Source organism: Nomia melanderi, chromosome 6 (genome assembly GCF_051020985.1).
Source record: "Nomia melanderi isolate GNS246 chromosome 6, iyNomMela1, whole genome shotgun sequence".
NCBI classification, from domain to species: domain Eukaryota; kingdom Metazoa; phylum Arthropoda; class Insecta; order Hymenoptera; family Halictidae; genus Nomia; species Nomia melanderi.
In genome coordinates, this window is record NC_135004.1 from 7,554,555 (window position 1) to 7,580,463 (window position 25,909).

General features: G+C 44.4%; 1 protein-coding gene across 6 annotated transcripts in view; it reads right to left on the reverse strand.

The window, feature by feature from the left end:
* Positions 1-25,909, reverse strand: part of Rbp6 (RNA-binding protein 6) — an 824,356-nt gene that overhangs the window by 312,901 nt on the left and 485,546 nt on the right. For all 6 annotated transcript variants that reach the window (XM_076368421.1, XM_076368426.1, XM_076368422.1 and 3 more), the window contains one exon: positions 19,427-19,511. In XM_076368421.1, the coding sequence (XP_076224536.1) occupies positions 19,427-19,511 (85 nt within the window). The remainder of the gene's footprint in view (positions 1-19,426; positions 19,512-25,909) is intronic.

Genomic DNA, 25,909 nt, shown 5'->3' on the forward strand with positions numbered 1-25,909 from the left:
AATTATTAGTTTTTCCGATGAAATATTCATACTATCCATTCTATGAGACACATAAATAGTGAGCACTCGGTTGCTCTTCTTGGTTTTCCATCCATTCTATACGGACGGACAATGTGGAAGGTAATAAAGGAGTAAGCAATAGAAGTGAGCAAGAAGTAAAAGACTTCTCGAAAGAATTAAGAGATGTATATCTTCGCCGGGAATGTTCTTCCGGATTTCTCTTGAGTATTTACGGGAAACGAAGGTTCTGTATCTTTCTATAGGTGCCTATTACTTTCCACTCGCTTCACCTGGATAAAATTAAAGAAGAACAGGAATTCCCGCTTGGAAGGTAACCGTGGCAACTGAATACCGCAAAACTCAAATTAAACGTCAAAGTGGAATAATTATGCGACTGACGAAATACATCCGAGACTTGATAGTTACAATGCGGAGCAGAAGCGATCCGGTTGCTCAAGAGTTGCTCGCTGGGTAAATTAAAGTTTGATCAAAGCTGGCCGTGTAGTGGTGATTGATCCGACGGTATTCCGACAAATACAGCGATCATTTGGACGGCAATGTAGATCCCCGCCGGGGCATTCATAAACTTCGCTTCCTCTTACAGGATTTCGAAATCTCGAATTGCCGAGATTCTCCTATTTCTTGCCTCGCTCCACCCTTTATTCAAGACTCCGCGTCGTCTTAATGAAACCGCTAATATTCTCTTCCTTTCTACCCTTAGGCACGTCCAAGATTTAGCATCGGCGTCATTAAATTGCGGTCATTAAAAACAGTTCAAAGGACTACCAATTATTGTTACGTTTCTGCTACTAGGCTGTGTAATGAATCCACTTTTTCAAAGGTAAACTGTTCGCAACGCTGTTACGTGTGCGTGAAACGTTAGATCATGTTCAACAGCAGTTTCCCTTCAAGATCACGTTGCAAGTGCTAATTTCGAAAATTGAACATTTTAAAAAACTTCTCGAGTTCGATCAGGTTTTAAATTGGCATCTCTACGCTTCCCAGCATTTAATGCTTTCACCCCGACGATTTTGACAATTTATAACGTAGATAATTCGCATAGATACCGGTATCGTTCGGCGGGGTGACTTGAAAAGGGCTAGGCGAACAATTTTCTTATGGTCCCTTTCGACCTCGTTTGCGTAACGATATTGAGGATCTCACGAAGTCCCGAACTATCTGATTGATCGTAAATCAAGTTCAGACATATACGTCCCTTAATTTCCTAAAAAAGAACCCATTACTTATGGGCGTATCGAATAACGAGCAGCTATATGGCGTTTCGTATTTATGCGGCGGGGTAATAATAACTTTACTATGTAAATGTGCATGCAAACGCCGCCAGCTCGTATTTACATTTACGTAAGGATCTTACATAGTAGAAAACTCCGGCTGCCGCCGTGTTTACGAAGAGGGAGGAACCCGACTATGTTGCAATCTGATTAGCATGCACGCGCGTGCCAAACCGGTTCGCAACGTTCCCGCAATTTATTCGATGATCGGGCGTAATCGGCTTCGCGACTATAACCGCAGCGGTCTCCATCATTTTATTTCCCGTTAAACTTTTCCCGGGCAAGCGGAAAAACATACGACTCATTATATTCATAAATATTTACGAATCGCAGCGGGGTGGCGCGGAGTTCCCCGCGATATTATTAAATTAACAAACTCGCGACGGCCGAACGAACCCGGAAAATAAACGGGTAACAACGGCCGAGCGACCAGGAATTACATCGGCCCCGGCTGCCGGAGAGAAAATACCGGTAACTAGAATTTAACTCCATCCAGGGGAAAGTTCCTCTTCTTTCGGGGCGGAGTCCCGGCGAAGACGTATTACAAGCTTACCCCTGGACTCTTTCAACGTTTGAAACGCTTCATAAATATGCATCGCGGCGGGCCGGGCCGGGCCGGGCCAACCAGCTGGAGCAAAAGGAATGGTTGCCGCGGTGCCGCGGGAGGAGTGGAAAGCGCGGAGGAGAGAGCGAGAGGATATCGCGTCGAATTGATTTCCCCCGGCGTGTGAATAACTTAAGCAACAGTTATTCCTCCGCGGTCCGTCCGGTGAATCTCCGTAGGCAAACAATGGTGTCCCGGTATCGATTTTCCTACGTTAGAATCCCACGGATAACTTGTCAAGGGGTAAGCCAGTACTATTCCGGAAACGATCTCGGGCATTCATGGAACTCTACGACAGGACTGCCGGGACGCGTAGCGCTGGCAAGAACGGTCGCGGTGCGGGAACGGCGCGGGGTGCGGGGGCGTCCCGGCTACACGACGACAACGGGGACAGGGAGGACACGACGAACAGGGAACGGGGAACGGTGGTGGACACGGGACAGGACGGGACGAACAGTGACAAAACAATTAAGCAACTCATAACTGCCTTGCACAAGCGCCCTCTGAACACTGTTCTCTGTCCTGAGTTCCGTCAAAGTGTCACGGACAACGAGGTCCACCAGACCGAACCGAAATTGCAGCTTGCGGGAGAGAGCGTACCAGGTATAATATCCCAACGACAATTCGCACGTCGCGGAAGAAGGACTGCGGCCACGGGATCGTGTGTGTTTCCGTCGAATCGTTGTGACGGATCGGCGACCGAACATCCGCGGAAGTACGATGATAGTCGTGGTTTGGGTAGAAAGTTCGGTTTGTGAGGTCGTTGAGAGGAATCATGGAAAATGGGACGAAATCTAGAGATGTAGCGCGTAACGTCTTGAGAACTAGGGGAAAGGGTTGTGGTTGAACTAAGGGAAACACTGTTCAGACGCAGTGTTCTTTCGGTTGTTAGGCACACTCGTGAATGACTTGGGAACGTCAGAGTTGAAGTGGGAAACGAGCATTATCTGGTAATTTGAATGAAAATATTTATATATTATATATTGTCGCGTCGCTAAATCGCTTTAGGAGGGCTACTGACGAAACCTTCTGCGAGGCACATTAGAGCCCTGGGTATTTTTACCATAGCAGAAATAACAGCCCAAGGAAACGTTACTTCAATAATTTAGTCGTACTTGCTTCGGCACGTTTTGCCAGTTTTGTAGATTTACCGTAACTTTTACCTTACATCTGTTTGCCAGAAGTCGAGGCGATCCTTGGTTTTATTACTCGCTATGGTCAGTGCTAAGAACGCTCGGGACCGTTGCGTGGGTCACCCGGGGGCTGCAATCGGCAACCCCTTCAGGATCACTGGTTGAGTCCCATTCGAACGAATTTTTGTTTGTACGCGCCCACTATCTGGAAGGCTACAAATCAGGAAGCTTCCAATTTTGCACACGCCTACCCAAAGGTATATAAAAACCCACGCAAGGTACAGAGACGAGAGATATAAGAAAAAATTGAACTAGACACACGAGACGGAGTATATAGACGTCGTTGTAGACTCTCGCCGCTGACGAGTATTACTGAACTCCCAAAAATAAACAGCAAATTATTTTCACTGAAGTAAATAGATATACAGTCCACTTCCAATCAGTTCGCACAAAGTTAAGTCAAAGTTCATACAATCAATGATACGTGTGATGAAATTGTGTGGAATCTTTTACTGAACCGTTTGAAAAATGAAAACGGATTGGCTTGATTGAAATAGCTGAACAGCAGACAATGTAGAAGCGCCAAGCACTTTATACCAATTCCATTGCATTGCGGTTGAATACAATTGACTGAGACATCGATTTTACTAACGTGTAATAGTTGACTCGGGTAGAGGCGAAGCTCAACCGACCGTTTCATATTAGAGTCGCCGTTTATGTACTTTGCGTCGCTGTGCAGCCGAAGCAATCACGAAGCCAGAAAACAAATCAGAAGCAAGACAGGACGCAGCCGGTCGCACGAGAATCAATTTCGCAGCATACCCTCTTAAACAACGTTCCATTACGGGCAGAGCGCAATGATCGAAGCTAGAGGAATCGAACAGCGTTGTACACTGTACACGTTCCCACGGAGTAAGTAGTTAGGGACTTTGGAATCAGCCGGTGGTCCGCCGCGTCGCTGGGAACTCGAAAGGGTGTTGTCGATTATCGAAGTTGAAGCCTGCCAGGTAATTGCATAGTTCGTTTTCTTGTCCCTCGTGTTATTGGAAACACTTAAGCCGATAAGGCTTTGCCCATCGCCGAAATATCCGGAAGATTTTCATAAATTAAACCCTACTCTCCGACGATATATAAATGTCCATTGTGTCTTCGCTTTTCTTCTCAAAAATCACCGCTTCGAGAAGAAATGTGTTCAAGCAGCCTTAAGTCTTGTTTCATTCACGAATAACTTTGGTAATCTCCCAAATTCTCAAAGTCCCCTCGGACCACTGGACATAAATAATTCAAGAAACGGAGAAGAAATTCTATTGTTTGAAATTCTGGTCTGGAAGCCTCCCCCAATAAATCAAATAAACTTCAGTTTACAGTGGTAGAAGGCAAATAATATTTTGCAATTATGAATATTCAAACTTCAGGGCAAATAGACGTCACCACAGAAGTTATTTTCTGAAGATTTATTAAAAACGACGCTATTCTAAGGAAGCCACCGAAGAAATCACGATGAATTGTGTTAACACATTCGAGGCGAATCATACACTCTGTGTAATGATTACGAACTTCTATTCTCAGTTAGAACTGAAAAACTAGTTTACTTTACTTTAGTAAAAATTAAAGGCATGCAAAAATTAAAACGTATATCTGTTTTAAACCAAGACCCCAGAAAGAGTAACGCACAATCAAAATCGTTGAGATTACAAAAAATAAACGATAATAGTAAAACTGATGGTTTCGAGTATTGGCTTCTGGGGACCGTCTTTAAAAAGCCTTAGTGCCGAATGGATTAAAAGGTAAGATGAAGTCGTGCATGCAGGTTACCATCGAACGCGTCAGACAATTCCTTGTCCCGCGTAACGTGTTCACGCACAGTGCAGAAAAACAGTGAAAGAAAGGACGGTCGAGGGGGGAAGGGATAGAGAATATTGTTATTCTGACCGCTTAAATAATTCATAAGCAATATCGCACCGTTGCCGCGGTCACGTCTCGGCTTCTCTCCTGATTGGCTCGAATTTACGAGCCATTGTCGCCTGATTGGCCGCGCTTGTGCGACGGATGGTGGTTTCGTAAAGAAAAGCACTTTATCGGCTGAAAGTATTGACGTGCCAGCCGAGCGTACCGGTCCATGCGTGAAAAAGACGAAGCCAGGCAAAGGAAGGACGAGAAAAAGAGCGGCGAGGGGAAAAGGGTGAAGGGGCGAGACGGGATGGGGACGAAACGCTTGCGGTAATTTCTCCGAAGTCTCTCTCCTCTACCCTCCGCCGCTGCCTTTCCTATCTATTCTCTGGGCCACCCGCTTTCACTTCGATTTAACTTTGTCAAATTCCTTCGTTCCGCTCCTTCAAGGATCCTGCAAGGTGCGAAGAAAGTAGAGGCAAATTGAGTAGCGTTTCCACCCCGCTTTCCCCGTTCCCGCGGTGGAATTGTCGCGTACGCGCCCCTGGGATTGTAGATGATTCCTTCTTTAATTCATATACAAGCCGACGCAATTTAATCGTTTAAGGTCCCGTTCAAGCGAGCTCACGGTATTAAAAACCAAGCTCAATCGGGGGCCGATAGGTGTTATGGATGCTAACGCTTTGTCCGTCGGACTGGAGCGCGCGAAACGCCGTTTCCGAATATTAAACGGAGTTTTTTAGGGATGAAAGAAACGTAAGGTGTGTTTTAACACTAAAACTACCGAGCAATTCAAGTGACTTTTTGAAAATTCTCTATAGGAACTCCGGGAGTGCATTTATTGAGACCTTAATCGGTTTACGATTCAGCTTGCATACTACTGAATCAGTTTCTTGCAGAATTTCTCAGAGAAACATCTGCCATCATTTCAATAATTGTAAAAAGAAGAAATCAAGGATAGGTCATTTTTACTCGTCTGATAGTTTTAGTGTTAAGATGATCGAAGGAAATTCTGGAAGACATCAGTTTGTTATTGTTGAATGAGCGAATATGTAGAAGATTGATAATACGTTTCAAGTACTCTTTTTGTCAGTTGTCTTACTTCTTAATAGTTGCATTATTCGTAAAGGAACTATTTATTGAAGTAATTGTACAAGAGCCCTCGGATGTTGAAATATCTAACATTTACGTTATTAAGAATATTTTTACTTCGCCAGGTCCAAAAAATCGAATTTTTTCGCGTATGTCTTTTAATACTCCAAGTTTTTGAAATACGTTTTCGAACGAAAAGAAATCGAAATTCGAAATTTTAACAAAGTTACAGCCGGCTGAACCGAGGAACACGCAAGTGCCGTTAAGTTGAACTGAAAACTTTCAAGTAATTTTTCACGAAACTACATTTTTGGAAGTGGCGCACATGCTTCCTCCGAAACGATCAAAGATCTGAAACTTTTGCAGCGCGTATGTAGAGTGACTCTACATTGTCCGAAGTAGATTGTTACCATAGTTTAGTACAATTTCTATCGTTTCCTTTCTCTGCTTTTACAGAAAAAAAGTAAAGAAAAATGCGTCTTGTAGAATAACCCTTCAGCAAAGCAGAAACAAAAGCTGCCCCGCATATGCAAAGAAAAAGGAACACTATGGACCCACCAATCCGATACAAAACAGAAGCGATACAACAACAACGATCACCAAATACAACAAAATCACGCACAAACGAATCCAAACGCCGATTAATTTTTATATTAACTTCAACGAATTCCATTAGTTCCTACAGTTTGACCGCTCAAGTCTCGAGTGTCGAAAGCTCGACGGAGAATTGTTCGCGGTGCCGATCCCTATCGTCGTTTTCGTTCCGCGGAAGAAGGGAACCAGATGAGTCCCAGCCGAAGACAAAAGGCACCCTTATCGCCGACCACGACGATACTTGATTCATTATGAAACACGACCAGCCGCGCGCCGTGCGTCCTCGTGGCGTCTCTCCGCGAGGAGGGTTCGGTCACGCGTCCGAGGGCGACTCAAAAAAGAAAAAGCCTCTTTTCCTGAAGTGACGGATTCGTTTCAATGAGTTTTTGAACGTGCCCGCAGACGAAAACGTACCTGCCTCTTTTTCCGGGGCTGGCACTCATGCGCAGGACGGGACAGATAAGACCCTGTGTATTCCCGGGGGTTGAGCGGCGGACAGGCAAACCGAGGGGTGAGAGAGAAAGGGCGCGAGCGAGAGACGGAAATAGGTAGCCGGCCGAGGGACAGAGCAAAACGGCGTTTCTTGTGTGTACCGCAGCAGAGTGGAGTTTTACGCGTGTTTAATCTGGAAATGGATCGCTCGAGAATGTGGCTCTATGAGCCGGGAGTTGAAGGGGCCGAGAGTTAGCGAAAGGCGCGGACGACAGGCGGGGGCGCGAGCAGCGCGCCATTCGGCGGTACCTGCTATCCGTCTCCTCCTCGTTATCCTTTTTTCCACTTGTATTGTAAAAACTGACCGTGTCCAGGGGTACCTTTCACCGCGTTTCCGGCGAACATGTGCCACCGAAAGGAACGAGGCGATTTAATTATTCCTTCCCATTTCATTCCAGGCCACGACTTCTCGGATTAGTTTTACGATGCTCGCTGGGCGTGTGCCGTTCAAAACGTGATAAAACGATACACGCCGACTACACAGATTTGTCCCAGTGTTTTACGGCGACCTTCTGCTACGAACGCGTTTTCTCAGAGCGTTTTCTGGGATTTTCTTTTTCGAAGGTGTAGATTTTGACTAGAGATGTGTAGGATGTATCGTTTTTAACCGTTTATTCGTTACAAACGACACAGGCAATATACAAATAGACTATTTGAAAACAATTATAGATACACATGTAATAGATTACATAACTGATAACGACTCACACGACTATTTTAACGTTTATGAAATTCGACAGCGATTCGCCTGACTACTGCGACTTGCGTAATCAAAGTCATCGACCTTTCGACTGGGGTACGACAGTTCTCTGGTGTTACGATGTTTATCGCCTAAACATCGCAAACCATGCCCATACCCAATGTCGACGACCGCCTAGCGTAAATTTTTCTTAATTTTATACGGACGCTGGTTATTGACTTCTACAGATGTTTAATTGTAGAGAAATAGTTTTGGAAGGTCAAATTGTTCGGAATAGTTGTTCGAGGGGGTTTATTTTGGAAATATTGAGAGACTCCCTTTTACAGAAATATTGAAATTGAAGATTCGTGAAAATCTGTCCATTATTTTGTTAATATGTTTACGATTTTCGAGAAGAATGCTGGGTGGTTGGATATTTTGTATAAAGGATACAATGTAAGAGATAGTTATGCTCGCGTACTAATTTTTCAATCATTGTTAATTTTTTCAGAGTGGTCAACGCAAAAAACTAACTATTTCGGCAATGTAATTTTCTAGAAGCGGGTGACATAAATCGCGACCAGAAAAGCTAATTTAGCGGATAAAATGTGGCCGGTCTCGAAATAAAGTCGTGGGTCACGTCGATATATCGCGCTCGGCACACCCGGCCGCAGGCGGCTTATATATCATACTAATTATTTATATTTCATGCACCCGTAGCGCAGGTACCTGCTGCCTACAACGTGTACGCGGTATTTTACACCCGTGATACGCCGTCATATACTGTGTGCAACGTGTGAACTCTATCTGCACGGTCGCGTGGATCGAGCGCGTATCATTGCAGCGTCGATTTCAACTCTAGCCGTCACATTTTCATCAACCGGTTAATTATTAATAATTCCTAAAAGAGTCTGACTAATCGAATCATTTGATTGAAACTTTGTAGCCTACATTTACAAGACTTTGTAAATTGAAAAAGTAATTGTACGAGTTCTTACAAGATTTTGCATATTTTGAGATTGGAAGAGTAATGTATTTGAAATAAAAGGAGTGCTTATAAATACTTTCTGATTACGACAAATGTATAGAAAATGTGAAACTTAATAATGTAACAGCAATTCTTATCGATTTTCGTTACTTTTAACTAAACAACCTTTTCCGATGCGATGTCTATTTCAATCCTGCATGACTTTTCCGCGATATTCATTATACATCACAAATACTTCCCAATTTCTCGCTATTTATTTACCCAATAAATCAAAACTCGGTTCCCCGATAACTAAAAGCGTCTATCTCGAACACTCGGGGCCGTATATTACAGTTCGCTCTTCGTACCGTCTCAATCGAGTTGGACCTCGTAAAGTTAAATCGCATAGAAAAAAATGAAAGAAAAGAGAGGTAGAGAGAGGGAGAGAGAAACAGAAACGGAATTTTATAGTGGAATATGGAATTTCATCAGAACACGGCCAACTAAATGAAATAATCTGAGACGAAGTTTAATAAGTCGAACCGTTTAAGCGACGGTGTTTGTTAAATTTTTAAAGGGTGACCGTCTTACTCGACGCGACCCCGAATAATCCCGCTGCTCCCCTGCGCGAAGCGAAACGCGTCCCGCTGAAAGATAGTTTCACGAAAGGCAAAAGTTTCGTCGTAAAATATTTAAGTCGCCGTCCGGATGTGATTTATAACTAAAGGCAGTTTTCCCGACCAGTTTCCCGTTTCGACTGTTCAACTGACAGTGACAGTTTACTCCTTGACGGGGAAAGGAATTGGACGGAAAAGTTCCTGTTGATGTTACGCGCTATTAAGGCGATCGTGTTTCCACGATGCCGGAAATCAGAGGGAACGGTATTAAGGTCGCTAGGGGAGGGCTCGTCGTTTTATTTTACGTCAGTTACCAGATACCTTCGAAAATCTTCGCAGCGCCGACGCAGTCGCGCCACACCTGCCCGTAAATTTCCGTTATGACTGCCGGTATCGAACATTCCTCGGTCTACGGTAACTGACTTCGCGAAGTAAGGTTGAAAAAGAAAATCGTTGTAACTGAAATTCAATTGACATTGATAGAATTGTGAAAATATCTATCTCAATGTCATTTTGTACATTGAAACGAATGATGTACATCTTCTGTAACCAATCTAGAATTTCTATATGAAAAATAATTGAAACTGAACAGAAGGCTATTCTAAAGAAAAGGATAGATCAATTGACAAAAATACCATCTACGAAATTAGCTTTTAATTTAGTTTCCAAAATCGAAGTTTAACACATCAGTTTAATAGCATAATTAAATAAGTCGCGTCAGGAGAATTATGTTCGGGCATGCGTTAAATACCCGTGCACGCGTTCACGCGTGTCATAAATAGTAGGCTACATTATCCGGCGGGGGATAGGCGGACCACAATCCCAATTTTCCATCGTTCATTATGCTGAAAGTGCAGCCACGTATGGCGGACGGCGACGCAGCTGCATCCCGTTGAAAAATTCCGTGGCATGGTCGCGCTCGATATCAGTAAATATTAGGATAAATCATCCGTGGAATTCGGGCAACAGGGAGTGTCGTCTCGAAAGATAACCGGGTGGCTTATAAACGGTCGTAAAACGCGACGGTGCTTGATTTAGTCGGACGTCCTTGGTATGCATCTTCAGTGCAGAAAAGAAAATGTTGCAGCGTAATATATTCCCCTGCTGTATCACCGCAACTTTCCGCCATAAAAATGCCACGTACACAACGACAGAGAAGGAGTCGGAGAGATAGAGATCGAGAAAAGAAAGAGAGAGAAAGAGAAAGAAGAAAGAAAGAGAGAAACAGCAGAGCTTTCAAGCTGGATGTAAATGAGACTTCTCGAACTACGGGACGCTTAACAATTAGAGTAAATCACCCGTGACCTCCTCGACGCCGCCTCCACGTAATCTTCGTTGCCTTAACTGCGCGTACGCGTGCCAATTTTTCCGTAATTTCGTTCCGCAACCGCCGACGATACCGGCCGTTCTAGTTTTGACTTGTTTTCGCTATGATTACTGCTCCGTACAATGCTCGTGAAGGGAGAGAACGAATTAAACCGCTAGCAACAGATGCTACTGCTCCGCTTTCGCAGTTTAATTCGAGGCCGTGGTAAGCGGATGTTCCTCGAAAGGCCGGAAAATATATCTTTCGGATCCGTCGACGGGGATTAACGAGACTATGTTCAGACGAATTCATCGTTCGGCTATAATAATTCATTTGGAGACTCTCGATCACCGCTCGTCCGCTGCGAACCGGATACGCGGACAACCCTGCGGGCTGCATAATACAAAATCTTCTTTCGCTGTTCGTGTTCTGCAACGTTAATGAAGTATTTAACCATGTTCTGCTCTTGTTGCTTTAGTGAAATATTGGATAGTTTCTCCGATTCGAACTATGTATCAAGGATAAATGCATTGTTCGCAGACAGTCTGATAATTTGTACGATACCCAATATTCGATCAGATTCCTATATTCCATCTCCGCGACATTGAAAATTCTACCCCACAAAAGTAGTTTCATAATCGTGATCGATTCCCCGGGTACAGAGTTCGAAAGAATCTCGTTCTGGAATGGAGCTCAGGCTGATTTTTCAGAATACCCTTCTAGTTCCGAGATACGAATACTCGGAAAGCTGAGAAACACTGTTCATTGCCGGCTGTGCGCTTTAAAGGGTAAGGGTGGATATAGGGCGAGCGCGAGGGACGAAGGCGGGAAGTCAGGTATCGGTAGGAAGAAAAAAATGCAAGTGAGAAAGCCTTTTGGGTGATAGGTGCGCATGCACGACGACGTTGATAGGTTGCACGGATGGCGAGCTCGAGGCCGGGCGTGGAGGATGGGGGCGGCGAGGCAGACGGTTTGTATTTCAAATTTAAAAGCATTCGACAATGGACGCTTCTCGTATTGTTGACTCACTCGACGGAGGAGAGAGGAAAGAAGAAAGAAACGCGCAGAAGTGCGCGCTCGGTGCTGGGTGAAGAGAGACCTCGGCGAAAAGGAGAGCTGCGGAGACGGAAGGGAGACAAGCAGAGAGGATTCAAGGGGGAGAAGGAGAACCAGGGGTGGCTGCAGTTCTGTAAAGGACTGCAGACAATTTCCGCAGGGCTTAGTGGCTTCGGGCTCTTCAAATAAATTATTCCGCGGATGAGCGACGCTGCTTATTTTTCACCATTTTCCGCGGCGCGGCGGCGTAGCTAGCAACGGGCGAGGGTGCGCGCAAAACCGTTTAAGCGGTATCAGCGGTGTGGAACGATGTGGCCGAGTGGCCACCGTCCGTTTCATTTGTTCGCGGCGATGCGATGGTTAACGTCTCAGCTTACGGGGTAATGAAATCGCGCTCAGCCGTTGGATCGCTTCCAAATTTCGTAGAATCACTTCGCCGCGGTTTCGAGTAGAATGGCACCATTCGGGGGTTACGCGTCATTGATCTGAGTACACTCGGTGCGCGCTGTGTAGCAGACACGAGGAGACACTCAATTCCGTAGAAAGCGACTCCCTCTTCGGTGACTGTTCAACAATTGTTTTGGCAAGCGTGAAATTTTAATGCGTGGGGAGGAAGATTCTGTTCTTCTAATCATGCGATAAAGACAATTGTTACTAGTTATTACTAATATTGGATATCGTCTTGTAGTGAGTTCTCAGACTCGTTTTCATTATTTTCTATAAATGTGTGGCTCGTGAATATTTTAGAGAAACTGTTTCATGAAACTACAAATGAGAAATGTATTCAACAACGGTGATCTTATTTGAATGAACCTTGTAGTACACGTGTAATGTAATTAAATTTCGAGAACAGCTATAACATCCGATAAATCAACAAAAAATTTTAATTTTATTCCATCGATCCTACTTGTTCCTTTTCCAACGCTCGTTATATGGAAAGCAGCTGAAATAGGTTAAGCCATCATTCTGCTCGCCAGTAGCAGCTAGAATAGTAAAAGAAGAAGTGGGAAAAGGGCACCGGGCTCAGCGAACAGTGTGTCGTCGCGGGCGTCTCTGAAATACTGGGCGCCGATTCAGAATATCCAAGAATGCGGGTCGCGCAGACATTCCTAAAAAGCTTTGACGTTTTCACGCCTCTTTTCTCCCCTTCCGCCCGCCATCAACCCTTTCCACCCTCGTAACCAGACATCTGCAACCCCACGCGATACGATCTCTGTTGTATTTGCGAAAAATCAGATTCTCCCGTCATCGTCGACATTTTCCTTCTGCTTGAACTGTGCCGGTTTAGTTTCAAAAGGGGGAAAAACCTACCCCGAGGGTATAATAGACGAGATTGCCGCGTATAACAATTGTAGAACGCCACGAAACGTCGAATCGAATTGAATAATACTTCACGTTTAAATGTATAGTGCATAGAAAAATAAAGAAAATATTCTCGACGAGAAATTTCGGAATGTTACTAATTTTTACAGTTGCGCAATCATATACGGTTTCCTATTTGAGATCAGCTGTTCAAATATAAATTAAGGTAACAATAATATTCACCCAATGTTGTTGCGTAAATTTCCCCGGAAGAGGCAATTACGTTACGTACGCAGTAACACGCAACGCGTTCCCGCTTATCGCCAATTTTCCTTGGCTGCGTTCCGCCGAGGTTTTTGCACACCGGCTACAATGTAACGCAGTTAATAATCGCGTTCCGCGTTCAGTATCGCGACACAGAAAGAACACGACACGTGACACCGCGCGCGACACGACGAAGAGGACAGGTTCATTCGTGACAAGTCACACGCGTCGCTGCGCTCGTGCTCGCTCGGCCGGCCGCCTTCGACTGCGCCTCCCTTTCCTTGAAGCTCATTACAGAATTACAAATGTAATTGCACGCCACTAGTATCGCTATGTATATCACGAAAGCGTTCGCGCCGCGAAGCAAACGGGTGGTACGTGCGAGAAATCGCCGAAGCACGGGGAACCCGACGGCCATCGCCATGCGGCAAACGATAGAGCGCGGGTTAAGGGAATGGCGGTATATTTTAATTCAGACGCGCCGAATTGTCCCCTAATAATAAATTTCAAGTTATTTTCATCCACTTTGAATATTTAAAGTTAATTCCAGCGAAATGGATTCCTGAATTAAGGTAGATACCTCATCGAATTATTTTAGCACACATTATTGAATTTATGAAATTCGTGGTTTAATTGATACTCTAATTGAATCGAATATGCTAAAGTTATAATCATAGTATAATAAAGTGGGAACCGAAAATACTGCAAACGGTTAACACTAACCCCACCAGGACCGGGAAAATGACCGGTTTTAAAATTTGATGAAAAATTCTGCATTTCTTTTGCTCATTTAACTTTATATCGGTTCCTTATATTGTCCAGTTAATCAGTTTTTCAATTTTTATTTTTCCGTGTGTTTCTGTTTTCACTAAGGAAAATGTATCGTTTAATCCCTTTACCTATATTTTATAACTAGTTATTTAACTGATTACAGTAGGAACAGGTGTATATAAAGTACCAGTACGTTTAGTGTTAAAGATGGGAAAGAAAAGATGATCATCATTAAAACATATATAATATTTCTTTAAAAAATTGTGAATCCTGAACTTCTAATTGCAATTAAGAGAACATCATTTTAGGAAACTTAAGAGGTCTCATTACCGTCTCAGTGTATGTAGTCGCAGATACGTGTACATATAGTCAGCACCGATTGATTTAACTATTGGCGGTACGCGCGGCACGCTTAAACAGAAAGCAAATGATGCTGCACAACCGCGACACGTGCAATTCATGTATTTTTTAATCAGAACCCAAGCCGATTAAGCGCAATTTGAAGGCCATTCTGATCGGCCATAAGCGACAGGCTGCATGTGCTTACGCGGCAGGTTGCGAAATCATTGTCCGGGACAAATAGAGAGAAACGGCGGCGCTATCGGTTCGCGAAATCTCTCACGCATGCGTTGCCCGTGATTTTCGATAATATTAACGTTCCTGTCATTGTCCGGTGACTCACGCTTGACAGTAAAAACGTCACAATTTACTGCGCATTCTTCTACTCATTTATAATGATTCCACGAACAATAATTTGATTGTTTGGTTCACGTAATTTTCAGTTTAAGTGATAAATAATACTTCTGGTTATATTCAGTCGGAAAATAGGCGGTGTTCAATTTCAGTCTTGAAGTGTAAATCCTTCGTAAACCATTTGCTGCGTAAAGAATAGCATCGAATAAAAATCTAATGATTTCAAAACAGGCTTTCAATTTTTATTTCAATTGCAGTCAATTTCACGCTTCGCACAAAAAATATATTAACTACTCACGCCAAAAAACCATTAAATCAACGCAATCAGATCCGTAACAAAAATTATGCATTATTTCAAACAGTTTTACCAGCACTGTAATTATTCATCACAAATACTCACACCATAAAAGAGAACCAATCGCTCAACGACATTCTTTCGAATACTCGAAGTCGATATACAATCCCCTTCTAAATGAATATCCTCATACCTACATACATACTGGTTCGTCAATCTCAACGACCAACGGAAAGAGTTCGTCGCGCGAGAAAAGAATATAAAACTCCGTCAACCGTTCCCGTTCCATTTCGCCGGCGCGCCGTCGAGCGGGTAAGGACGATCGTTTCATTATCATTTCACACCGAATTTCTTGGTGCTCGTCCCAGCGATATTCCAGCTGGTTCATTGCGAAAGAAGAATACCGCTGATTACGTGCTTCCTCGTATCGTCGTCGAGTGCGCAGACACTTCTTCGTTTTCATAATTCAAAGAGTCCTGAGGATGGTCGGAAGGGGAAAAGCGGGTCGAGGGTGGGGGCAGGTTGGTAGATAATAAGAAATGAACGGAAGAGTGTTCTCGAGTGAAATGTAAAACGGATGAAAGTGAGCGAAGTAGGTAACCGCGAACGATCTACTCGACTGTGTGTAAACGAGACCTTTTTTCTCCCTCTCCCTCGGGACCGCCACATCGAATTTTATACGCGGGATGCGCGAGTTCGTCGATACGGTTCGAGACAGAGAGGATGAGCCGGCGGTGCCGCGCGACTTCCGGTCCGTGCCCGAACTCGCTTCTTCTCCCCCTTTGTTTCGTCTATTTTCTCTCGCGCGCAACACGACCGAAGGGCCACTCGAGAATTACATGAGAGCGTTCATTAACGCAAGCGGAGACGAACGATCCGCTAATTAATGTGACGAAGCTTGTCAGTGGACGAGAGTCGTGCGCGCTCTCGCCGGCTTGCATTTCTTGCACGCCGCGCGCCGTCTCCCCAACCACCACTCCCGTCGCGTAGCTTTCCGCCGCGTCTTGCGTCGACCGGAATAGAGCCGGCGGGGGTGCAGCGAAGGTGAACGAAGGTGGAGGACAAAAGGCAGCTGCAACGGGGCGGAGGGAAAAAGAAAACAAACAAAGAACAAATCTCGAGGACGCTGAGAATGAGGATGAGATATACCGGGCGCCGTTGAATGGAAGGAAGCTAGCTTTGGAATTTGATTGGGAAATAGTCTAATTACGGGCTGTGATAAATGTACATTGAGAGAAAGTGCATTCGTATGATAGGACACATTTGGCGAAAACTGGGTGCACTTTGTAATTGAATGACTTTGCAAATATTGTGGAATATTCATGGTAATAGGTGCCTACTTAACACTAGCGATTTAGTATCGCGATTTAGCCTGTTTAGTATCAGTGAATGTGGGAGGATGAAGTATTCTTTGATGTATTAACAATAGAACTATTGTACGCGTCAAAATGACTCATGTTAATTTTCTTATTCTGTAATTATTGATATTGTAAAAGTATTAAATATTCGAAATTCCAAATAAATAGTTTTGCTGAAACACTATAACGAATGTCCGAAGAAACCGAAAACAATGTATTGCTGCAATCTTTGTAAAGATTACATATCAATCGCATTAAGTGCTCGGTAGTTCTAATGTTAAATAATTCTAACAAAAATTTACAACACTACGATAATTTTCAGGTAGACAAAAATATTCCCCAGATTCCGAAATGAAACCAAATTCGCAAGAACACGGCGACGGAAATGTTCTTACGAACGGAACGTCATTGCCCCGCAATGGAGTAATGAATCTATCATACGAACATTATTGAAATGAGGGATCAACCAGCAGCCATTCACTCGCCGCAAAATTCGTGTCAATACATTTCCCCGCGGACGGAGTCTCCACATATGAATGAACATTGAAACCCGTTTGTCTGGAATCCCACCCCGCCGCTGTTCATTTCTCCACCCCCGACGAGCGTCATCCGGGTAACTGGCAAACAAGCGGCGGCGGTGGGGAGAGGCCGCTCGTCTCGCGGATACGTCGAACGGGCCTGGCCGAGAGCAAACAAACGAATTAAACGAATTCCACGGATGCAGGGGTTGCGCATTAATGGCGGCAACGCGTGCAAACAGTCGCGACAATGTTTTCGACGAGGAAACTTTTCCCGGGGATGGTTTCAGGTGGCGGGAGTGGGGGGCTGGGCTGGTTTTACGCGCGCTTAGACAATTACGAGGTATGCGGCCCGGGCGACACGCGTCGTTGCGTACCCGCCGTGCCATCGGAACGCAATGCTTTTGGCAGAGATTAATCGTCGAAAACAGCGACACGCCATCGTTTGGCAAATACGTTTCTGCCGGGGAGACAATACGCCAGGAATAATACCGTAAGGCAGGAACGAATAGGCGGACAAGGGCGGATAGGGCGGACAGAGAGAAATAGTTGCGGACATTAGCTGTCCACAGAGCCATAAGTACGACGACTGCGCGGTCGCTTCCGTAAGTACTCCGAATACGTATTAACCGTAGAACCGCGCCGTTGCCGCCGGTGTATCCAGACTCACATAAATTTCGCGTAATTCGCTCGACTAATGCAAATTGCGAGAACACTGCGCCGCGCCGCGCCGAGCTGGGTGGCGTCTAACACCTCCTGGATAGCGCGCGAGGATGAGATGCCAGCGAGCTCAAGGACTATGCAACCGCATCCTATTATGATTTCTGTCATCGTCTACGCTGCTGGTGAAAATTTTCCGATCATTTCAATGTTTTTATTGGTCTTCGGATTGAGCGAAATTGAACGAGTCAGCTGGTTTTCATATTTTAGTATGGATTGGTACATCGAAGCTACGAGAGTTTAAGGGAATTACTCAGTAAATGTTTAAAGATCGTTGAATAATTTGCAACTGCTTATCATATAGAACAGAAGCTATATGATATCAACCGTTATTATTTTATATCAACTTAACCATAAAACTCCTTTTAAAGCTTTCTGTTTGAAGCTTCCAGCAGTGAAGCTTCTGAAAATTGAGATCACTGATTCGGAAACAATCTCAAATACATTTCTCAATTGCTATTTATTTAAATGCTTCTTCCGATCTCGTGTAAGCAGAGGTTAAATATTTTCTGAATTTTGTGTGTCACCGTAGGGACGCCAACGGGAAGCAAGGGGTTGAATAATTTTCTTATAAAGCAATTTCCACTGGAGCGCGTTGAATTCCATCGAACGATACATCGATACATTTTCCCAGGCGAATAATGCCGGCTACAGAGAGAAATACGCGCTCCGATTTCTCCGGGGACGGTCAAATCGTTCGCCCTGGTTGTCCAAGTGTCACGAATGGTCGGTATCGTCTTCGACGCGGGGCGAGGAGTCACACCGGGCCGGACTACTTTTTCACGGCGTTGAGATACTTATCGGAAAGCAGCAGGGAGAAGTTGTTAGGCTGCGGAAAACTGGGCATGCCTTGGGTAGTGGCGTTCTATTACGCACTAATTAGGGGATCGTTAGTTTGCCGTGGCTAACGACCACTTAAGGTCACCGATATCCATTCGGAGGCCCGTGAGACGCGTTGGTAAAACAGTGACGGGGCAGAAAAAGGGTTAATGAGGGACAGCACGATAGACGGAGGGAACGGTAACGTCGGCCGCGCGCCGAACGAAGACGGACGACCGCGTTATCGATTGCACGCGGCGCAAGAAGACAAGTCGGTCGCACAAGAAAAATCGGTTCGCACGGCCGCCGCAATCAAATGTGTGCCGCGAGAGCAATTAACCTCCACCGGAGTTTGTTGATCGAAATAATTGATGTAGTACAGTCCCGGTTAATTGATCCCGTCGACAGACAAATATTACTCGCCGGTTTCGATTTGTCCGCGGAGCAAGAAACTCGGCGAGAGGCGATGAAGATGGAAGAAATTTTCTTTACAAACGTTTTCGCTAATAAAGAACGCAATTGATAATTGCATGGGACGATAATTTCTTAATTGAAGCGTTTTCGGTACGACATCCCGAATTCTCGCTTCTTTAAGCGTGTTTCATGCGCGTAGATACAAAGGAGTTCACATTTGTAACGGCGGAACAGTTGGAAAAGAAGATTTAAGCCTTTGCACTTGAAATTTTTTCATTGGAAATACTCCAACATTTTTCGATGGTAAAGACAACATTCTTTATGACTAATTAATAAGGAAATATACATAAATTAAGAAACAAAGTTATTTCATCTGAATATTTCAATATTTCATATATTCATGTATTGTAGAGAGTTGAATCTAATATAAGAAAACTTACTATCTTGTTACCCCTAATCAAGTAATAACTGAGAGTCACCTCTCAAGTGCAAAGGGTTAAAACACAGATCACACTCGAGGGGATAATATAAACGGTCGCTGAATACTCACTTTCTTGCCGTCCAACTCGTGGTTACCCTGTGCCAGTACTTTATCTACACTCGCCGGATCTGCGAACGTGATGAACCCGAAGCCCCTGCAACAAATAACAACCATCCGTTACTTTCATTTCCATAAGCCGGTGAATCGTGATTCCAATACGCGAACCACTTACATAATATGCAACGAATAGCACGAACAAATATCTCCTACGTTTATTAAAATCAAAAATGCCGCAATTTATATCTCGTTCCTAGAACCCGAACCTGAAATTTATTACGCGATGGAAAGATTTATATTCGCGCTATCTAGATTCACGGTCCGGTGCGGCGTTCAGGTGTGCTTGGCGCAACGGAACGCAGCGCGAGAGTCACGATTCCATATTCCCGGAATTATTTCGTCCCGAACGCTGGCTCTTTTTCCGAACGGGGCCGCTCACTGGCTGGCGTATAACATATAAGGCGCGGCCGGAGGGCGAAGTCGCCGCTCGAGTGAAACAAATATCGGCCGGCGTCCGGTACCATAAATTTCGCGCGGGACACCGTGTACATACAGATATATTAAAAGATAGTTTGGCGTGGGATCTAGGTGGGCGGGGGTCGAGGGGGTTGAAGAGTGCGGCCGCCGATCTGGAGTGGCTCGTCGGGGGTTGGAGGAGCCCGTCTGGATGCACACGTTACGATACCGTGGCGGCGCGCGGCTAGGACCGGACGCAAAGCGGTTTGCATTTTTCATGCTGGGGTTGCCCCGGCAGTTATTGAAAATATTTACATGTTATTTATGGGGCACACATGCTTCAAGAACCAAAGCAGGCGCCAATTTCTCCGATGCAACTCCGCCGTTCCTTTTCCCCCTTTCGATTCCTTTTTCTCTTTCGCTGCGCGAAATCTCACCTTTTTCCGTTTCCCGTCCACCCGGGAACACCGTACATACATTCGTCATTCTCCATGCGTCGCATCGAGAATTCCACGGAACGTTTCGCGCCCGTTCTCTCTCCCTTTCCCTCTCGCCCCGGCAAGAAACAACGAGAACAGTCGTATGGATTGAATTTTTGATGGACCTCGGCATGTTCCAAACGTCTAAGTCCGCTTCGCAACACGACGCCTTATCCTTTCTCGTTTCTCGGCCGTGAGACTGAGTCCTCCGCCTGGTGTATTATCAAGCTACGCGACACGATTCCGTCGGCCGTTTTCAACACGCGATATACACGGACATTATTCGGGACCGGTTCCCTCTCCACCGACGACCCAAATTCGTGGGGGACACGTCCGCGTGTCGAGCCCAGTGTCGCGTGAACTTCGGCCATTTTTGTACATCGTTCGGGAAATTTACGGACACGGGATACAATATTGCGGACCCGCGAAATTGGCAGGTACTCCGGCTTGTTTGCGCAATCGAATGTCACGCTTAAGCGGACGGCTGATGAAGCTTCGGTTACACCAACTGTTTGATGACCGATTAAAGGCTCCTACTGATTGCACGAGTCACGTGGCGCGTTCCTTATTATGGAAGAGATCTATTTCGAGGTGTTTCGTTTCGTGGTATTTCGGTTAGATTTTATCTTATAGCATGGCATTAGACTCGCGAAGAAATCAGAAGATCTATTGTCGGATTTTTTTAGACAAAGTGAATTTATTTTAAAGTTACTTGACGTTTTACCGAAGATGCTTTGTTCGAAGAAAAAGTCAATTTTACCAGGTACGTGAATTTTCTTAGAAAATAATTTTTGTATTTCCCCTCTTGAAAATTGGTGTAGGAAAAGTGCTTCGGGGCGCAACTTCCGGAAGACATCTCAATGCTCCCAATTTTTCAGTAGTCATTGAGATGAACTCATCATTGAAACTTTCAATTTTCAATGCGTCGGAGCACAACCTGAGCTGGAAATTTCCTGCAACTTAATTCGTCCGTGTAACATAAGGGACTTCCTTCTCCAATTTACATGCTGTTCTTAGCACAGGATTACTCAGTTCACGAGGTTGTGTTTCCTGGCCATAATCATTATTTCGGTAAAGAAAGGATAATCATTAACACCAGATAGGCGAGCATTACTATTCCTTGCGTGCAGACCCACCCCTCCACGGTATTAGCAGGTCCACTCCCCTACGGTTTTATGAACCTGCTCGACACAAAGTCGGTGACGCACGTACCCACACAACATTTGCTTCCCAATGTCATCGTCCAATGACATTCCCTCAAACTCACCATTTAGTTCTGGAGGTCGTCGCGAACCTACTTTTCGACATCCTCCCTCTGGGCGGACAGTCAGTCTTCGGGCAGCAGTCATCAGACAAAAAACGCAAATAGCAGTTGCAACTCATCAGTCTCCAGTAGACACTATGTCTTTAATAGACACTGTCAGTCGTCAATCGACAGTCGTAGCTCATACTACACAATCAATTACACCACACACTAACAAGTACAATCTCACGTTCTATAAACGCAGTGTTTCATTAAAGTTATCTCTGTCGCTGTAAAAGATCACAGAAACGCGTCAGAACAACATCTTTGCTGTCGATAATAATCGAAACGGTGATTTAAGCCCTCCGTTGATCCGGCCTACTATCGCCGTGATCGTATCGAGGACTCACGCTGTTCGGTTCACATACGAACAAAAGGAGAAGAGTTTTCTTGAGAAACAAGATATTGAGTTTGTTAGAAAGTGTTTGTGCATTTTAAAAGAGGCTGAGGAATAAACTTCGCTTTATCAAATTACATTTTATTGAACTATATATTACCCGTTATATTTGACAAATTTGTCACCTTTCAAGTAGTTCCCTTATTCCATCTATGTAAAGAATCCTATATTTTTTAACAAGTATACTCTCCGCATTGAAGAAAACCAGGAAGACTTTTTGGCTAACCGGATACATCACTATGACGTGTCATTTGTTATTCCGATGTATACACGTAGCGCGCTATCTTGGAATATCAACGTTTTAAGTCGAAATTTATCGTTGAAATTTGTTGAGTTACCAAAACGATGGCACGAGAGTGTTTCTCCATCAAAATTTCCGTACGTGCACACTGCAAACGAACTGGCTTTCATATTCAAGCGTTTACTTAAACTCATCCCGCCTGTTACACACACACGTACATCCTCCACTATTCAGCTGCTACATGCAGCTTCATGGCTCCCGTAGATCCCTCCTTATAATAACAATACCCACCCATATACCTGTCCTTTATCAAGCAATAAATCAGTTGCTGGTAATAAAGTGAGAATGATTACCAACGAGAGAGTTTCCGGTCGGTAACCGTCAACGTCGCCAGCACATTTTGTCAAACTCACCCGACGTCTAAATCTTCTCCAAAAGCGGGGATGAGGCCAATGACGAAGTTGGAAAATAAACGTATCTTCTGTTAAATTTTTATTTGGAAGAGAAATGATACATCAAATAGAAAGAATTTATATAACCAAAAATACGTAGTAATTATTTTATCTGATTACCAAAGCTTTCAGTTCCAACATAAAGTCATGACACAACACAGCACAGTAAAAAGCAGACAACAGTTAAGATTTTATTCGCAAAAATTGAAACTTACTAACATTAAGTAAAACGTATACAAATAACGAAAGAATATATATCAAATTCAACGATGGGCTGGTACTTCGTCGAAAGATTCTTCGAAAAAATACTCGCGGAACAATGCGCGGCCACTCGAAAGGAAATAAATCCGCGGGCGCTCGCGATTTCGTAGTCAATTTATCCGGCGTTGCTACGGAGCGTATGCGCTGGCCGGTCGAATTTTGAAAATTCTCGCTTGGCCACGTTCGACGCCGAAACAACAATCGTGGCAAACGAACGTCGGCTGAATCGGCAGTCGTCCAATCAACATTAAAACACCAAACAGCGCGATACCGAATGCTAGGAGGGGAAAAAAACACTGTGCCGCCTGGTATCCGACGGTCTGCATTCACATGCGCTCGGCCAACTACTGCGCCGAGCGTTTCTCCTCATGCGTTTTACGACTTTCGCGTTTATGACGATCTACGGGAACGGAATCACGGGCGCGGCGTGCTCGCGATATCGCACGAAACATTCATCGATCCCGTAATTCGACACGCGCCGCATCTGCTCCTCGTTGAATTCCGAAGTGACAATATGCGACAGAACGCTTCCCGACAACGTTATTGTCGCTCCACCGAGGACAAACGATGACGGATTCTTTAACGCGTCGGCTGACACGCTGCTGGCGTATAAACCTGCTTGACGTTTTGATTAATCTACGGAATTTCGGTATGCTATCATTCTAAAACATAACTTTTCCCAGCAAAATACCTAAGTTATATCGTAGTGATCGTTCGAGATTAAATTACTTTTACCGAATTGTTCTTCTTTAACACTAGAACTACCGAGCATTTAATACGATTGATATGTAATCCTTATGGATATTGTAATAATAGATTATTTTCGGTTTCTTCAGATATTCATTATAGCATTCAAATGAAACTATTTATTTTCAAAATTATTTCGACTATTCAATGCTTTGAAAATATCAATAATTGCGAAACAAGGAAACCGAAACCATTATTTCGATTTGTACGGCAATTCCAGTGTTAAAACCATTTTCTTTACTTAATCACTGCTGTAACACGAATAAATGTCTAAAATCAACGGATGAAAAAGTGTAGCATTACCGCGAAGATGTCCAAGTCCAAATCGACCTAATCAAAGTTAACTCCATCGTTCAGATCGTCGAGAACACTGTCGCCGGGAAAAAGGGGCCCCGAAATTGATTGCTTCGTTATCTGCTCCTTTGTCAACTCGACCTGCGTACGCCTACACGTCGCAGAAAAAAAGGAAGGAAACAAGAAAAGGAAAAATTGAGACTTCATACGTGGGGTGAAGGAGGGAAGCGGATCCGACGCTCCATGGCGGCGTGGCCCGCCACTTGTCACTCGACCATTGTACGTGAATAATCTATAAAAGGCTGAGTAGAAGGATGGCGGCTGACGTGTCCCTTGTCTACTTGAGCACGGCTTCCACGATCCTCTGGCTTTCATCCTCGTCTGGCTACCGGCCTCTTCGCCTTAACCACCCCTTGGCTGGTTCACTTCCCCCTTTGCCGAGCCAGCCCAGGCCACGGAAGAGTGTCACGCCGGGCTGACGCGGTGCATTTGTTTGTCACACCCTCTCCACCGCGCGGAAAAGAGCTCTTCCTGTATAGGGCCAACTGTGGATGGATGGGGAACAGGCGAATCCGTTGTGAAATCGGGCGAAACCGTGTTTATCCGAACACGCTGACGCTCTTCGTTTCATGCGGAAGATGGTCGCCGAAGGAGCTAGAGTCGGAGGGTGAAGCGGCGAGCGGGCGGACGAGGGAAACCAGCGAAATGAAACGTGCGATCGCCGATGACGGAATTACATGGCGAGCACTCCTCTTGAATCGGTAACGAAGACAAGACCGAGGACTTTCAGGCTTAATAGAGATAATCTGTAAAGGATTTATGGATTATCCGCGAGCTAATCCTTTTATTACAGGGTTCACGGGAAAATCTTGACGGGTAAAGTAGATTCTAGTGATCTCCGGCGACATATTTTTTTTATTGATCGGGAGGAAATTGGGTTTTCATTAAGGTGTCGAGAAACGTTGCTAATTAAAGACAGGGTACATCGTTTGCTTTTCGAGTGTGATTTATTAGGTTGGTGGGTAATGAGCGGTGGATACAATGGTGTTCAAATTTACCATTCTGTTTTGGCAACACTTGTCTTCCTTCAATTGTTTTTGCTCGGCGATAAAGTTTAATCTTTGCGATATTTGGGTACCTGCGGTATCATGTTATACTGTTTGCGAAAACTTAAGATTCGCGATTTACGAGCAGTGTTACTTCGTGAGTTCAAACTGAAGCGCAACATCGCTGAAACTACCGGGATTATACCGAAAGCAGTGATATAGTTAACGAACGCAGAACACGTGTTTTGGATTTTTATTTGGATCACTTCTTCAAGTATTTGAGCCGTAGTATAAAAGTAATGGGTGTGGTGGCCTTTGAAGATTTTGTTATGTTCGAAATGAATTTAATAAAATTTACTTAAAATTTACTTTTAATCTTTAGCGATAATGTACAGAAATCTTGATCAGTTTAAAGAGTGTCGTCGCAAAAGTCTTCGTTCAATGAAATTTGAATGTGATCGGTTTAAAGTGAGCAGACGACGTTTCTTTTTCCATGCTCAACGAACAAAAATTGTGAACGATAAGTATAGCGTGGCGCGATGAAGGGATAACATCATAATGTATCTGCAGAGTAATACTTATGCTGAGATAATGACATTTTTTTATCGCCTTTAGTCGAATGGAGTCTTTGTCAAACATAACGAGCTCTGAAGCGACAGGAAAAATTATAAGCTAAGAAAAGGAATTTTACTTTAACTTTACTAAAATGTGAATGGAAAGACCCCGTCGTTCTCTAAGAGCCACCGTTTCATATACACTTTTTATAATCTCCGTATTCTTGTCCCTGAGTTTTACGCGGACATTATTTGAAAGAAGTTT